The 17,614-nt window shown below is 40.6% G+C and overlaps 1 protein-coding gene across 1 annotated transcript in view; it reads right to left on the bottom strand.

Moving 5' to 3' along the window:
• SRD2 (snRNA activating complex family protein) overlaps positions 1-6,202 on the bottom strand; it is a 117,358-nt gene extending 111,156 nt beyond the window's left edge. Inside the window, exons 1-2 of the mRNA XM_086773348.1 lie at positions 5,902-6,202; positions 5,469-5,527 (exon numbers count right to left, since the gene is read on the bottom strand). Coding sequence (XP_086629474.1) covers positions 5,469-5,527; positions 5,902-6,102 — 260 coding nt within the window. The 5' untranslated portion in view covers positions 6,103-6,202. The remainder of the gene's footprint in view (positions 1-5,468; positions 5,528-5,901) is intronic.
• Between the last annotated feature and the right edge of the window lie 11,412 nt (positions 6,203-17,614).

The following is a 17,614-nucleotide window of genomic DNA, read 5'->3' as shown; positions in this document are numbered from 1 at the left end:
CGACTCGTCCTTACTCTTGCCCGCAGGCGGCTGTGCCCAGGCGCCGACCATCTCTCTTGCCTTGCAGGGGGCTGCACACAGGTCTTCTCTCTTTTGCCCGCAGGCGGCTGTACTCACAAACGACCTTCTCTCCTGCTTGCACACAGGCAGACTACACAACAGGCGACTCTAGCTCCCCATACTATCGGGCAGCTGCTGGCGATCCATCCTCTATCCCTCAAGCTGGCAGCAATAGCAGTAATAGAGACTTCTCCTTTCATATGTGGGTGCCTAGTACTACTGAAGGCCATATTCATTGTTTTACAAGGAGATTCAAGCAAAGGTCTTTGGTGTAAATCTTACAGGGATATTCACTGCTACTAACACCCGTTCGGTGCCGGGTAGTCGAAGCTTTTGGAGAACCACGGTCCATGGGTGCCAAGATCGGGAGAGCCAGGCGTTAGTACGGGAGCGCCTGTTTGTGCGTGGTCCTGGAACACCAGTGGGGCGCTCTCTGCGGATTCCAGTGAAAGCACGGGACCGTAGAGACTAGACTTCTTCAAGTGGATCGCTCTTCCTCGAACGTCTACTTCAAGTCTCTTGTTTGGTAACTGTATTCATTTCAATTGTTCATGGACATCATCTAGTTCATTGAACCCATGGAGCATTGTATCACTTAAATACTCCCAATAATATATTATATATTGAGGGGGGGGTCGGCCCGTTCCGGCCCCAGTGCTGGTGTCCATTGATCATCATTTCATTTCAGTTTTTCAGTTGAGTTGTCCATTTGATTGTGATATTTAAGTTGTGCTATTACTCGTGGGGGTGTCCAACGGAGTCTTCTCCCACTTAACGGGATCGGTTTCATGCCAGTTGCTGTTCGCCGATGTCATACCAATCCCCGGCACCTCAAAAATCTTCCCCCCTCCCAATGGCGGCTATGGATGCACCCACGGGGATGAGGCCAAAGAGATAGGGGCAGCACTAAGTATGCTTAGCTCCATAGTGGTAGATGGAGAGGATTTTATCTTCTTGCAGGACTTAGAAAAAATGTTTAAAGTAAAGAAAGATGAGTGTTTGTCTCTCCTTGCCATGGTGCTAGATTGTCCACTTGACCAACAGATCCTATCAATATATGACGGAGAAACTTGTACCAATTGATGGTACGGTAGTAGAGAGTGTCCGATTTGTTCAAGGGAAAATACAAGAAGCTGGGCAGGGCCAGGCACTTGAGGAGTAATTCAAAGAGGTACCGGCTCCTGCTTACTTGACTTCTATCACCTCAATTGCCTACCTGTTCGCCTGTTGACCATTCTGCTCCACGGCTGATCTACAACCTTTGTCAGCTGGTTGTCACAATCCGCTACTTGCCCCCCTTTCCAACAGGTAAATTGGATTTTTGTTTTGGGGCTTTTGTGAGTTACATGCTTCATTGCAAAATTCCAGGTGCAGGCAGCACTATAGTGCAAGATTTCAAGTGCAGGGTTCAGTGAAAATTAGGGATTTTTAGAGATTCATGCTTAATTGAATAATTCATGGCAAAGAGGACAATTTCATGCATGCAACTACATAATTTTTGCTTAATTGCAAAAATTAAAGCTGCAAGCTTTGTAGAAATTTGGGGCTTTTCACAAAAATTCATGCTTAATTGCACAATTGCAGCTACAACGTACACAAAGATTTGGGGCTTTTCAAATTTGTGTGCAATTGGCACATCATTCAGCTCTTTGGTCATAGTTGCAAATAAACACGTTTCATTCATTTTTTATGAAACAAAATGTTTCAAAAACGTTTCTTTCAAATGAAACGCATTTCTTTCTCTCCCACCTCTTATCAATACAATTTGAGCGTTTTTTATCAAGGAGGCTACTGATGAGAACATCGAGGATATTGAGGCCCAGACTCCAAATTGAGGACTCTAGTCTTTGGGGCTATCAAGCTCCTCTAGTTTGTCATGTATCTATCTATCAACATGCTTTACTTTGTGTATTTCAGACTTCAGTTTTCTTTTTTTGTATCAGCTCAAGATTCAGACTTTTTGTGATCACTTTGAGTGCTCAACGGACTATGTCACTCTTGCCTGCTTTATATATTGTTTCTTGAGTTTTGGGCAATTGCCATTATTGACGATGGAATCCATAACTTGATTCTTAATGTTGCCCGTTTATTTATGCCAATTGATCAATTGGGTGCCCACGGTAACTAACTAGGTCACCTTGAATCTTTAGTTTTAACTTGTAAACATGTTTTAATGTGTAAATGATGCATGTTTAATATTGTTTTGCAAACTAGGCAACATATTTTTTTCGTATTATAAACTTATATATAAATTTTGGGACCTCTAACCCCCCCTCTTGTATGAAACGTTTTTGAAACGTCACAGATTTGAATGAAAGGTTTTAGAAACGTTTTTGAAACGCGTTTCAAAAAACCCCTGGCAACTATGTCTCTAGTGCACCAAAAATTGGGGTTTCCATTCTACAGGCCTTGATTGGATGTTTGAGCACTGATTGTGCAGAGATTTGCATTGTTCGTATTGTCAAGACACTCCAAACATTTACTACAGCCTTGCTTAGGAATCTGTGATTGCCTAGCATAGCATTCCGGTGCATTGTGTTCTTGCCTATAGGTGTTCTTTATACAGCATATTTGGTTGCAAGTGATTGCATATCTCTTGGCAAAGAGATTTCAACATTATGACTGGGAATACAACTGATACATTGGAGGTTTTGTCCCAAGAGGACAAATTGGATGGCAGTAACCACTCCCTCTGGAGTTTCATGGTCCAAAACCTTCTTGTCGCCAAAGGTTTATGAGGTTATGTATTAGGTAAAGATGTACGCCCTGCAAACATAGCACCTAACACACATGGTTGTGGTGCTCAACAAGCTACAGTACCTACTCCTCCCTCTCAGAAGCAGAAGAGATGGGATACTCGTGATGCCCAAGCGATGGCTTTGATTGCTTTGTCATTAAAGCGATTAATCATACCACATATTAGGTCTTGCAAGACCTCACGGCCAGCTTGGGATGTACTTGAAACCATGTATCAAGCAAAGAATGAGGCCAGGATTGCATATCTTAAGAAGGAACTTGAGAACTTGGACATAAATGATGATGACAGTATGATTGATCATCTTACAAAGATCCAAGATCTTCAAGAGCAGTTGCTCAATATTGATGAGATCATTTCTAAAAAGGAGCTGGTTCCAGAACACTATCATCACTGCCAACAACTTACTTGAACTTCCACACATCGCTCACTCTATCTATGCGGGGGAACCCAGGACCAATCTTGTTTGAAGAGTTGTTTGGCTTGCTACTACAAGAGGAGCACAATCGAAAGAAGAAATCTCTGTACATGGTCAGAACCAGCTACCTAAGTTCGCAGAAGCCTCGATTTGATGATTTTTACCTTAATTTGTAAAAGCCCCAAATTTTGAAAACCTTGATTTTTGCAAGTATAGGTGACATGCTAATGTAGTTGATGTGGTACACGTGGACGAGTGGGTGTCAACGGCAACTGTACGAGCTGAGGACGTCGTGTGGTGACTAGTGCTCAGCACTCACTAGAGGCACCCGTTCAATGTGTGTCATCAGCAGTGGGTGGCGAACAATGACAATGCGAATGGAGATGGAAGCAACGATGGTGATATCGTGTAGGCAGGCACTGTACAGGAGGAAATCGGTTGTGATTTGGAGACATGGTACACACACATACGAACACAACCCTTGGGGGGCAGTACACACATGGATACACACACGAGACTCCGAAATACCCAACAGCTAGTGCCTAGGGCCCAAGGGATGCAGGTTAGGGCAGCCCAACCTGTGGGCACCCTTTTGACCATGTAAACACACATTAAGTGTGTGTGTACACCAAAAGGAGGTGCCCACCTTGGTTTGAGGTTGGCTGTGCCATGTGGCACACAAGGGTTGGACCCCTCCACCTCCTGCCTGCCAACCATGTTGTCATGTGCATTGCTCAAGGACATGCCTAATGCAGGTTGGCAGCCAGATTTAGGACCAGATTTAGGGCTTTTGCAGCATCGACAGCAGTCCGCCAGGGCTTACAAGGGCTAGACATCAATCGGCCACCAGCACTGTGGACCCCAAAATGCAAACATTAAATGCTGAACTATACCTGATGTTCTAACTGAGAACTCTACTGTACCAGGTGTATTTGCTGTGAACTGGCTCCGCGTGTACCTGTTTGAGTACCTCCTATTGGAAACCGCGAACTAGTACCTGTTTGTGTACTTGTACCTATTCGTGTGCATCTACCTATTTGTGTACTTGCACCAGGGAGACTGAGCCACGGTCTCTATGAGGGTTTGAGCCAGGCTCTAGTACGAGAGCGCCTGTTCGTGTGACAACAGTTTCACGTTCACTCCTCTCCAAGTCTACGAGACTCGTGGCCAGGTTACTTTGACTCATTTGACGAGTCTGGCATCAACAATCTACTCCAACGCCCCTCTTGTTTGGGTAACTTGTCTTCATATTTGCATTTGCATAGGACTATCTGGCTAGAAAGCCCTTGGAATCTTGTACACAAATTAAAATACTCCAATAATATACTTCAGTATTGAGGGGGAGATCAGCCCATTTGCGCCCCAATGGTGGTGTATTGTGCAGTGCTTGTCTTTTGCAAATTATCTTGTGTAGTGATGTATCTTTCAGTTGTTTTCTGCATTGTGGCTATTACATTTTAAGTGTTAACGCGCGTATTGTTCATGAGACGGTGCCCAAGGACATTCACACCAAGCCAGTGTAGTTTCAGCACCATCGTTTAAGGATCTCCAGAACTACGAACACACGCGTGGCTAAGTGCAAGCCAGTTGGTATGCCAACGGAAGCTGATCAAACATTGCCATCAAAGACACTTCAATGCTACACAAGACTTTACTCAAGCTAGACCAGAGTTTTATCTATCTGAAAAACACCCATGCCAGACATCAGCTATGCAGTGAACATATTTATTAACGATCCAATTAAATTTTCCGGAATTTTTGCATCACCTGTAATTTGGGTAAGCCTACACGTAGACATGAACAAGTCAGAATGTTACATGTATACAATAGAAACCTTTGCAGAAGCATTCAAAAAAGATTACACAAGCGCCATTCACACAGCCTTGGAAACAGTCGCGAGTTCTTAGGACCGTTTCCTATGACAAAAATGCTGTTGAATTCACCCGCCCAAACTACATACTAGAACAGACTTCGTTCAACTTGTACCAAGGCTTCTAACTAAGCTCTCATGTTCATAAAAGCATAATTCCTCTATATGTTGGCCAGAACTAATGTCAACCATAAAGTAGACGCACCAAATGCTTGCAGTGCAATGACAACCTGGAGTACAAGCACAAAAAGCTACTAAGTAAACAATAGCCCAGCGACTCAGAAAAGCTGCCCAGTTCCCTATCAGAGCCAGAGTGCACTTAAAATCTGTCACTTCAAAAGAAGAGGATAGCAAGTTGTACTTACAAAAGATCAGCGTCATCAGCAGCCTGTATGGATGTATCATTCAGCTCAGCTTGAATAGCCTGCAATGCCACACCAACATCTCTAACTTTAAAACTGATTTTATCCCTTCTAAACTTATAACTGGATGAGCTGCAACTCCAATGAAAGGAAGGCTGCTGTGTTGAGCCCACATTGGGTTTAGTTCCTATTTTGCATCAAAACTCAAATACATTCTCGTTTTGAGCACTTGCCATCATTCTATCAGTGTGCTTCTAAACTATCTTTTTAAATATAGTGTATATGTGGGTATGGTGTATATACGCATGTATGATTGTGTCGATGTCTACACATATATGATTTGTATGTGTAGCCTATGTATTAGTGTCTAAGCATATGTATGCGTATATAGATGTGTGTGCATCCATATCTATGTCTATGTATATGTTATGCTCACCATCAACACAGTCACGCAGGAACCCTGAAAGTTCCTGACGCAGATGAGGGGAGAGATAAAGCCGGGCGTGAAGAGAGGGCCGCCGGGGGCGCCAGCGATCGCCGCCACATCTGTGTTATTGTTGGCTGCTTCTGATGATGGTGCGGGCGGTAGCGGTAGCGGTAGCGGTTGTGATGGCGATGGCAGAAGCGTCTCTTCCATGAGTACTCGGAAGAAGCTGCTGTCAGACAGAGAGAGAGAGAGAGGGGGAGAGAGAGAGACAGAGACGGAGAGAATAATGCTTGGGAAAATTACGATATGTTTCACACGATATAATATTTTTTATTGTTGGTGTATATATATATATTCACCTTTTTATTGGCCATTAATTAATTAATGCCCAAATACTAAGGTGCTCAACCTTAGGCAATGCAAAACATCTTCGTCATTTGCTCGAGGGCCAGCATCTCGTCATTGCCTTCTCCATCCACTCCTCCTCCTTGTCCTCACAGCCGCCCACTACATCTCCTCATCCTCTCTCTCCTCGCCATCACCCCCTATATCCCCTCCTCGTCCTCACGGCCACCCCGTCCAACTCCTCGTCCTCTCTCTACTCGTCACCAGCTTCCCTCATTTGTAGCGCTCAGGCGAGCGAGAGAAGGAAAGAGAGAGAGAACGACGTCTCAACAATATGTAAGAGATAGAGACAACGCCCACCATGCAAATGTTCTTGCTAAAATAAAAAAGTTTAGTATCAAGCCTCTCAGTGTTTGCCACACTTGATATATGGCAGGGTTCATCCTGCCCTTGCATCCAATGACTGCTTGCTTCCAGTTGATCTTGTCAAGCACTCCACAGTCACTGAGGATTCTGCTGACTGCTGCCCACACAGGGGATCCAGCTGTGACTATAGCTCCATAGGGAGAGTAAGGAATCTAGTGGTAGAAGGTCTTGTACTAGCAAGGACTAGGGAGAGAGGGAAGATTAAAGCTACTGTGGATCTACTGCTTAGGAAAGTCCATAAGCTCCAGTGTTCACCTTAGGGTGCTGTATCTAATTTGATACTTAATATAAATTTCTTTGCATTAAAAAAAAAGTTGCTATTTTTACATTATTGTGATTGTTATGGTGCAACCTTATCACATAACATTTCAAACGATGTTATTAATTAATTCAACCACAAAAAAAAACGTTTTGGGTGCTTATTTCCATTTTGAAGTACACATACGAATACAGTATATTAACATTTGACAATTTAATATTGGCTAGCCTAAGCTCCTTGGAGAAAAGCAAGCGACTACAGCAGGCCACGTGGCAAGTTGGTAGCCATCTAAAGTGTCCAGTGTGAGTGTTTTAGTGACAATAGGTACACAACGCAGCAAGCCACGTGGCAGGCCAAAAAAATGCCAACTTTTCTATGACGTTACACTAGTGCATCCTCAAATTTAGAGAGCCTAGTGAAATCCATGGCTGCCCCCGAAAGGTGGGGACGAGGCTAGGGGAGTTCAGGCAGCTTGAATGGGAGGTGCTCTTTGATAATATCTGATCTGCCAAGGGCGACAAAAAAGGGGGGTGATTAGCGAGAGACCGATGAGGAGGATTATGGGGTGGAGGTATGGGAGCCAATGGGCACAACATCAAGATCGACTACCTTGGAGGCACGTTGCAAGAAGCCGGCAGCAAAACTACGGATACACAAGAGGCAGGGGCAGGCGACAGGATCCGATAAAGAGGGAAATCTAGATAGGCAGTTCTCCTCTTCTATCGCGTTACACTGGTGTGTCCTCAAATTCAGAGAGCCTAGTGAAATCCCTAGCTACCCCCAAAAGGTGGGGATAAAGATGGGGGAGTTCAGACAACTTGAATGGGAAGTGCTCTTTGATAATATTTGAATGGGAAGTGCTCTTTGATAATATTTGAACTCGCAAGGGCGGCAAAAAAAAGGGGCCAATTGGCAAGAGAGACTGATGAAGAGGGTGGAGGTATGGGAGCCAATGGGCACAGCGTCAAGATCAACTACCTTGGAGGCACGTTGCAAGAAGAAGGCAACAAAACTAAGTTGCTTGTAGAAAAGCAAGTGATTACAACAGGCCACGTGGCATGCAAAAAAACCACAAGCACACAACACAGTGAAAAAAGCAAGCGCACGCTAAAGAAAGCAAAGCACGCAAGTTTTTAAAAAAAATTAGAGGCACACGCTAGTCTCAACGTTCATCATCGTCTCGCAATTACGAGCTTCCCTGAGCTACCATCATTGCCAAGCACACAAGTAAGCGAAGAGCAAAGCACACAAGCAAGCGAGAGGAGCAAAAGCACGCAAGGTGAACGATGTCTCTCTTCTCTTCACTTGTGTCATATATATTGCTTTTAAGTATATGATTTTATATTTGGATAAGGCTACCCAATAATACTAGTATAAAAATATTCTTTTTTCACACGGTGTAATTCCATTTTGAAGTACACAATTTAGAATACTAATAGAATAGTATATTAACCCAAACCTGAGATAATTAAATATTATTTGTAATTATATAAATATATTATTTCAAAAGTATCATAGTTATATATTTGTTCATTTATTCATAACTTCATTGATGATATGCTTCTCAGCTATATATAGTTTCTACGTGGGGATTATACGCTAGGTAAGCCTATGTTAGCCACCTTACATTGGGTCTAACTAGACCCAATGGACCCATTATACACTTGTTGATTTATAAGTCTAATACAATCCAATGTTATGGGGCTTTGCCCAACCACACTCGGGAGCACAAACAACTTAACCAAGAAACCAATTTACTATGACCTAGCACATAAATGCATACTCAGGGTGTGTTGCTCACCCGTGAAAGCTTGTTGCCTATGATTCTCGTAGGAGACGATGTTGCCACGTAGCCACACCCAAAAGCTCCACTCTGTTGTCGCACTTCAATGGAAGCTCAACCTCCTCATAACCTAATCTCTCACAACACACTCTCTCACATGCGAGCAAGCAAGCACACATAAGACCTCAAACAAGAAAGCAAGCAATAGCATAAGATAGTAGATAGAGAAGAAGAGCACTCTCACACTCACTGTCTCACATGCAAGCACATATAAGAGCTCATGCAAGCACATATAAGAGCACATGCAAGCACATATAAGAGCTCAAACAAGCAAGCACATATAAGAGCTCAAACAAGCAAGCAAGCAATAGCATAAGATAGTAGATAAAGAAGAAGAGTACTCTATTGAATTAGCATAAAAGAATGAGTTGTGAAGGTTACATTTTTTCCTCTTATGTGTGGCTGCTAGGGTTTACACTCTTGGGCAGCCAAAGTAAAAAAATAGGTCCTAGGGCTCATTTGACCACTCTAGCTTGTGTAACACCTAATCCACAAATAATCCACAAATAGCACACTCTACCTAAAATCGGAATATGTCCATGAAGATGCGTTGAGTCTGTATGCTAATTACATGTTAGTGTTGGAAATGTCGAAGATCTTGTAAGGTCTACAAGGCAACATGATATAACCAGTAAGGTGTTCATGTGGATAATAATTAAAATTTAAGCACAATAAGGTCTACAAGGCAACATGGTATAACCAGTAAGGTGTTCATGTGGATAATAATTAAAATTTAAGCACAAAGCAAACACCTAATCAAGCAGTGAGGAAATATTGTTGTGATTGGTCAAAATTTTATAGTTAAGACAAGGGTAATATTAAGGTTGGTCCAAATTCGATCTAAACTAAGATGGAGCAAAGAGCATGCATTGGGTTATAACCCTAGTCTCTACACACTATCACTTTGGTGAAACCATCTCTAGCTATTATCTAGCCTCATAAATGCAAGCTTTTGCCTTTCATTTTTTAGGTTGTTTTTAATTTAATAACAAAATAAAAATACAAAAGCAGGGCACCACCCTATAGAGACCCAAGCAATGGCCCAGAGACCTCATACAAGAGTATCTAAGAACCGCTAAGTACCTCTACAACGATGGTTTTTTTTTAAGCCCTTTATTGGTAGGTTTTTAGCCACAAGGTCCTATCCCATGGAGATCAAGGCTAAGGGCCCAAGGCTCCCCAAAAGCCCTACCTAGATCGCACACGGCGATGGATATCTTCTTGGGCTTTCTTTTTCTTTTTGTCTTGTTTTTAAAAATTTTGATTTTTTTTTGTTTGAACTACTTTCACTTTTACAATTCACCTCAAAGGCTTTATTCTAACTAAAGAGGGCACACTAAGGAAGGTGGAGTACTTGGCATACTTTAAAGTCGATCGTAGTAAAGAATTGAACTAGGACCAAATCCTGAATGGTTATCCAAATAATAACTAGAAAAGTGATAGACCAGAGAGAATGATGCAACCAAGCACTCAAACAACCATTGAACGGAGAATTGTTAAAAAGAATGAAATTGAAAACAATAGCATTAGTTGAGGATGGGTTTAGAATACACTTGGTAATTGTATGGTTGGGAAGTCGATCTTGTCAAATTGTACTTGTAATGTTGAGAACTTCCCTGCTTCCTATGAAGCATAAAAAAACTTCAAAAATTAGTGCAATAGGTCGTCATCAAAAATAGCCATAACTCATACGCTGGCTCAGACTCAGTGTCACTAAGCGCATCATCCTCACAGTTTGATTCTAATATATATGCCTCCTCTAGTGTACAAGGCAACGGGTTAAGTGCATCCTCACTGTGATATGGCATGGGTACTACAAGCAAGTGAGCTAAGTAGTTACCGCTAGCTAAGCTGTCAAAAAAATGACCCACCATGCTCTAGAAGGGACGAGGAATCAATAACATTATTTCATAGAATGACGGTGTAAGTGTATAAGCTCTTTCCCTCCTCCCCTGCTCTACAAGCTCTTCCTGTGCATTCCTTACTTGATAGGGTCCTCCCATTGAGTAAGCTACACTCATGTCATCATGTCGTTGTGGGGTCTCTCCTACCACCATGGACTGCAAGATGGACTGCAAGAGTCTTGTCCCACAGCACCTAAAATAAGTTCTACAATGCTAGCATAATTAGGAAGTTGCAGACAACATGCAACGTTCACAACTAAGACATGGTGCAACAAGATGAAACTTTAGGCAGAATAGGTCCACAAAGGTGGCCCCACAACATTGCTCCCCTAATGGTGCATAAAAATATTGTGAGTGGGAAAGGAGGAATACTTAGATGCCCTTGATAGTACTAATCTAGACAATCTGGGTCCAGGATAGGGTCACTCATATCAATCCATAAAAAATCCATGCTCATGGCCTGTAGTAACAACATAGTCATACTTCATTCTCTTATTTTGATATGTGCTCCTTCTCATCATCTTTTTTAATTTTTATTGCTAGTAGGATTTTTAGTATGTGTACAGGTGCTACATTGTTGAACATGTTAGTGCAAGCTATATTGTCATGGGTTAACTTTTTCCAACGAGCTCCCTTCTGATGTGGACATGAAATTTGTCACCATACCATAGCTTCCGAGGACGAAATCTACATAAGGAAGAAGGGCATATTAACCTATGGCGGACATTGAGACGTATTACTTTTTACGTCATATAATTATTTTACGTATTCTGAGTCATGGGCTGGGCTTGTCGGCACCACATGTAAAGGGTAAGGGGATTGGGTGTCGCCGATGAGAGGTGCACCTCAAATTTCATCAGGATAATGATTAGGATCGGCCGGCCATGTGTGGGCATCCATGTGTGAACGGCCAAGTCACATATAAAAGTCAAATGTAACCTAAATCCTCTCATTCTCGGAGTGTTGAATACAAGGAGTGTTAGAGAAAATGGGCATGTGAAAATGTTTTGCAAATCAAATCATAATTTGTGGCAGATTATACATCAAGATTCTTTGTTTCAATAGCTTTCCAATGATATATAGCATGATAGGAAATTTTGCATTGAAGACCATATTAGGGAGTTTGGAAAAATCCCATTACTTTGGGAATTTTCTTTTCAATATACTTTTTGGTGTAAATTCAACATACAAAATCCAAAGTTATCGGATTCCAATTTTTGTATTCTTTTACATATGCAACAGTTGGATTAATATCGGTATCTCTATTACCTCCTCATGTTCACCTTCAATGTAGTCCCAATAGCCTTTTACCACCATAACAAAATTTCTCAATCTAAACCTCGAAGCATGGAAGTTGTTTTTGTCAAGCTTCTTTACACCAATCTGGTTAATTCCATCATTGGACATCTTGTTTACACCACCACCTCACCAAAAAAAAACATTCTTGTTTAACCTGCGCAAATGTTGTATTCTCTGCACTGGTACTACATTGCACCCAAAAAGTCACAATCAATGACCCCAATTTGAATACATACACCCAATTGCAACTATAAGACCTCTTTGTAGTACACAAAGTGTTTGCACAACCAATCACCTGTCTCTAGTACCAAAAATAGAATTCTGCAGAGAATCAAAACCTACCCCCACAATGCCTGTGACGCCTGCGAATTGGAAAACAAAGGTCTACACACATGGGACTGAAGCGCGTTTTCAGCCCTTAAGATATTGCAAGCACACACACACACACAGAACACACAAGGTTAGAGGCTGAAAATTATTCTTCTTCTTCTTAAAAACAAAAAGAGGGCTCTCTCAAAAGATAAGGAAAACACAACATAGGTACTAAGGTACTATGTACATGCGGTTCATAATTTGAACATGCTAAGTGGAGTGGGTAGACGTGGACTAGTCGCTGTAGTCTAGCTCTAGAATCTATGGCCAAGATATGTTGGTGCCAAGTACCAAACCTACCAGTGTTGTAAATGCCGAACAAAGAAAAGAATTAAAAAACTGAATTTTGACACCTCAGTGTGGGGATCTCCCATCATGAAGTAGGTGCCTTTTTCTCATCATTACCCCCAATGTTTAATCAATAAAATAAGATATTTTCATCTCTCCTCTCTCCTGCTTCAAATCTAGATCCAAAAAGTAAGCTGAACTGACCCAAAAATGGTAAAAAATTAACCAAACTGATCTCGAAAATTCTATAATCAGTTTGCTTGGTTTGGGTCTTCGGCAACCCAGAGCCCGAGCACTGTATGGTTAGCACCCTCTAGGATCCTTCGCAGGTGACCTAGCGCTTCACTCATAGGCCGCTTCCTTGGTCCCTTATCCACCGTACTGGAAGCTCACCATTTTAATCGAACCGAGGCTGGTCAAGACCCTGGCCGACTTTGCTACGTGAGACATCCTCCACTGACTCTCCGTCAGCTGTTGCATCTTTATCAGATTAGGTCTCCACAACCTCATTCACAAGACAGTCAAAATGCTTCCCCAGCATTCTTGACATAAAACAGTCATTTAAAAAATAGGTCATAAATACAGTTTCTATAACAAACTCTAATCTTTCCACATTGTTCCTCATCAATAAGAATTATTTAAATCACATCCATTTCATATGTATTCCCATAACCTTTGAATATCCTAGTGAAGAATGCCAACCCAGTTTCCATGGCTGAAACAGTGCGGATGGCAAAGGATTTTGCCAAGGCCTTTGATGTCAAAGTCCCACTGAAGCCAACACCATCACCTTTCAAAAGGTTTTTTATTCCAAAAGGTGATTCCAACCTTCCACCGCCTAAAAGATATCAGGGTCAAGCCCAGGATATGGGAAGTTCTAGAATGGAAGAAATGTCCTTTTCCCGAAGCTCAATCCCCTGGAATTCAACTTCAGAAGTTCCACCCTTGAACAAGGGAGTGAAATTCTATAACTGTCAAGGATTTGGACATCACAGTATGGATTGCCCGACTCCTTTTGGATCAAAGTTTTCGAGGCAGGGGAATCAGGGATCAAGATTCCAGACTCCAGCTCCTTCCTTCATGGAGTAATCAGGTTTCTTTCCGCCAAAATCAAGGAAATCCCAGAGGTAGACCCTCTAACCAACCCGCAGTTTCAATCCCAAGTAATGCAAGACCTCCGCCTCAGAATAGGGGAAGTCAAAGAGAGATGTTCCCAAATCGACCGTCCACTTCCAAGGGCAGTAACGCTAGAAGTGATTGAAGAAGAAGATGATGATGAAAGAGATCATACTCCACCTACGAGATGAGTACATCTCGCATTTTTTAAGTGGGGTAGGATGTAAGATTCCTCCCCAGCCCCTCAAGATGTCCAGTTTCTCCCCTTGTAATCAATCTCCTTTTCAGAATAATAACAGATCTTGTTTCTATCTATTTTGGCCTGGAGAGAGAAAATGTCTAGAGGGAGGTAATTCAAAATTGAGATATTTTTGGATATAAAAATCCTCCTAGTGTCTAAAATGGTTTCCCCTGAAACAGAAATTCAAAAAGAACTTTCCAATGTAGAATTGGAATTAATTGATAGGTAAAAAGGACCTTGGTCTAAGGGTCCAGATTTTCAGAAATTTTTGATTTATGCTCCAATTAAGGTTCCTATGAACCAATAAGATTAATCCAAATGTAGGGAGGAGATAAATTGAAGAATTAAAAAAAACCCCAAAAAATGAGTAAATGCTTACATAAGATGAAGAGTTGACTGAGTACAAGGTTTATTAGTTAAAAATTAAGAGATATTTAGAGGAAATGATGCATTTTTGACACCTCAGTGTGGGGATCTCCCCTCATGAAGGAGGCGCCTATTTCACATGTGTGGAGGAGTTTTAAACTTAAAAATAATGAGATATTTTCATCTCTCCTCTCTCATGTTTCAACTAGATCCAAAAAGTAAGCTAAACTGACCTAAAAATGGGTAAAAATTGACCAAACTCATCTGAAAAATTCTAGAATCAGTTTGCTTGGTTAGAGGCTCACTTTTTCCTATAAATAGAAGCCTTCCCCTTTATAAAAGCTTAATTATGTTTATGCACTGTTACTCTGCTCTCCTGTCCTGAGCCATTTAACATTGAATTTCTTGATAATTCAATTGTTTTTGGCTTAATCCTCTCCAAAGTAATTGGTGGGCACTCTTGCTTCAAACAAGAGTAGAATTCTCAATCCCTCAAGCCAAAGAAAAGCTTACAACTCCATGTAAGCTAAATTTTTCTTGCTTTTTAAATTTAAATCTATGGTTTTCTTTATTTTTCTTGTTTTATAAATGATTGAAGTAAATTCGAATGCTATGCCTTGATGAAAAGGCCACCCCTTCTCTTCTTTACAATTCAGCCTTTCTTTATCCTAGAATGATTAACAAAAAGATTATTTAAACTTTTCTTATTGTTTACTCTCTTGAAAATTAAAAATTAAGTAGATTAAAATCCTAGACATCTGATTGGGATTAATATGAGTGAAAAATAGAATGATAAAAATGAGAAATGGTCAGCCATACAAAGGAGGTTATGGTAAAATTTTCTAGACTTTTGTGAAAAAGAAAGTTTATTTTTATGTTACTCCATAAGAGTAATTCTTACCGTTTGTGCATTCTAAAAGAAATATTCTAATTTACTCCATGTACATATTCACTTATAAATATGCATGGATATTACTGATATTAATTATTGAATTTAATTTCTATACATAGAAAGATGCATAATGGAAATTATTTTTATTTCAGAAGTGTTACTTTCATTAAAATTGATTTTATGCATAGAGAGATGCATAAAGAATTTATTTTTATTTCAGAAGTGTTACTTTCATTAAAATTGATTTTATGCATAGAGAGATGCATAAAGGATATTTTTTTATTTTAGAAGTGTTACTTTTATTAAAATTGATTTTTTGCATAGAGAGATGCATAAAGGATTTATTTTTATTTCAGAAGTGTTACTTTCATTAAAATTGATTTTTTGCATAGAGAGATACATAAAGGATTTATTTTTATTTCAGAAGTGTTACTTTCATTAAAATTGATTTTTTGCATAGAGAGATGCATAAGGATTTATTTTTATTTCAGAAGTGTTATTTTCATTAAAATTGATTTTTTGCATAGAGAGATGCATAAAGGATTTATTTTTATTTCAAAAGTGTTATTTTTCTTAAATTTGAATTTATGCATAAATAGATGTATAAAAGGATTTTTATAAAAGTGTTATTCCCATTGAAGTTGATTTTTATGCATAAATAGATGCGTAAAGAATCTTTATATCAAAATTAGAATTCTCTTAAATTCTATGTTTAAATGCTATGAAATAAATGAGATGTGATGTGAATGAGATGGATGTGAATGAAATGGATGGATGGATGTGAGGTGCATAGATGTGATGAGATGTGATGTGAATCAGATAGATGTGAATGAATGGATGAGATGTGATGTCATGTGAATCAGGATGTAAATGAATAATATGGGATGCAAAGACAGCTGCTTGGGCTCCATAAAGAGAATCAAGAGACAAAAAGAGAAATGGGAAAAAAAAAAGGGGTGTTGGCAAGGAATGAAGAGGTAAACAGACAGCTAAAAGAAGAGATAGACATGGCCAAGGAAAGCTAAGCTCGGGCTAAGGGCCAAATCCTCTTAATCAGAGAAGAACATATCAAGATTATAAGAGAGGTGCATGCCAAGGCGGATAAAGACAAAGTAGAGCTTGTCAAGGTGGAAGGCAGACTGGCAGCTTTGGACGTTGAGGGTTTTTGAAAATCTACGAACTGGAAGCAGAGAAAATGGAACAATGGGAAATCCACACAATGGAAGACCTAAAGGAGGTGTGGGGTGAATACTTGAAGAAGCTAACAGGCGGCAATGCAAGCCCCCACACCCACCTGTAGGCAGATGGCTCCCTTCCAGGGGGCAGGATAAGAATTCGGATGATCTAGAAATTCGGACACAAGAAAGCTAACAGTAACCAACCTTATAAGAGCCCTGGAAACTATTGCAAATAGCCAAGGGGACAAGGAGGCAGGACACAGCGAGGCACGCACCAGCAAAGAAAAGGAGTTGCAAGCACAGAATGAGCAACTAAAAATGAAACTCAAGACATGGAAGAAAAAGTTTACTTTGCAGAAAGGTGATGGGAAGAGGACGCAAGAGCAGCCTGAGGGCAAGGGAAAGGAGCTGGTATTGTACGAAGGATCATCAATGGATATAATCCCCGATGATGAGCTGCAAGAGCATGCCTGGGTAGCCACAAAAAAGCTAGAAGAAAGGGCAGGTGATGAGGCCGCTCTAGAGCCCAGATCGAAGAGTTGGATGGTCTAGTGGCAGAATACAAGGAGAAACAAAGACAGGATGGGTTGACAATAAAAGCCCTCAATAAGAAAATAGAGTCCACAACCCCTGCCAAGAACACAAGAGGAAGAGGAGGTAAAATGACGGTCAATGCGCTAAATGTTGCTCAGACAACAACCCATGCCGATCTAAAGAACAAACATGATCATCTAGATGCCACACGAAAAATGCATGTAGAAGAGCTAAAAGCATCTAGGATCGAGCTCAGCAAAAGACGAGATCATGTGGAGGCCATGAGGAAAGCACATACTGCAGAGATACAGAACAAAGATAAGATGATTGAAGACTTTCAAGGCTGGGCCAAAAGGGAGAAACGGAAAAAAGAAACCCTGCAACAAAGGCTCCAGAAAGAGAGGGCACATGAGAGGCACACCGTGCGATTATAGAAACATTCAATTGATTTATGCCTTATATCTCATTCAATTTTATTTGAAAGTAATTTGATTTTTATGCATAGAAAGATGCATAAAGAAAATTTTTTTATTACAAAAGTGTTATTCTTATTAAATTTCATTTTATGGATAGAAAGATGCATAAAAGATTTTTTTTATTACAAAAGTGTTCTTGTTAAATTTGATTTTTATGCATAGAAAGATGCATAAAAGAAATAT

The sequence above is a fragment of the Cibotium barometz genome, chromosome 33, assembly GCF_041138505.1.
Source record: "Cibotium barometz isolate CiBa-2024 chromosome 33, ASM4113850v1, whole genome shotgun sequence".
Lineage (NCBI taxonomy): Eukaryota > Viridiplantae > Streptophyta > Polypodiopsida > Cyatheales > Cibotiaceae > Cibotium > Cibotium barometz.
The sequence above is the reverse complement of the archived record's forward strand: the minus strand, read 5'-3'. Positions and strand labels throughout refer to the sequence as shown.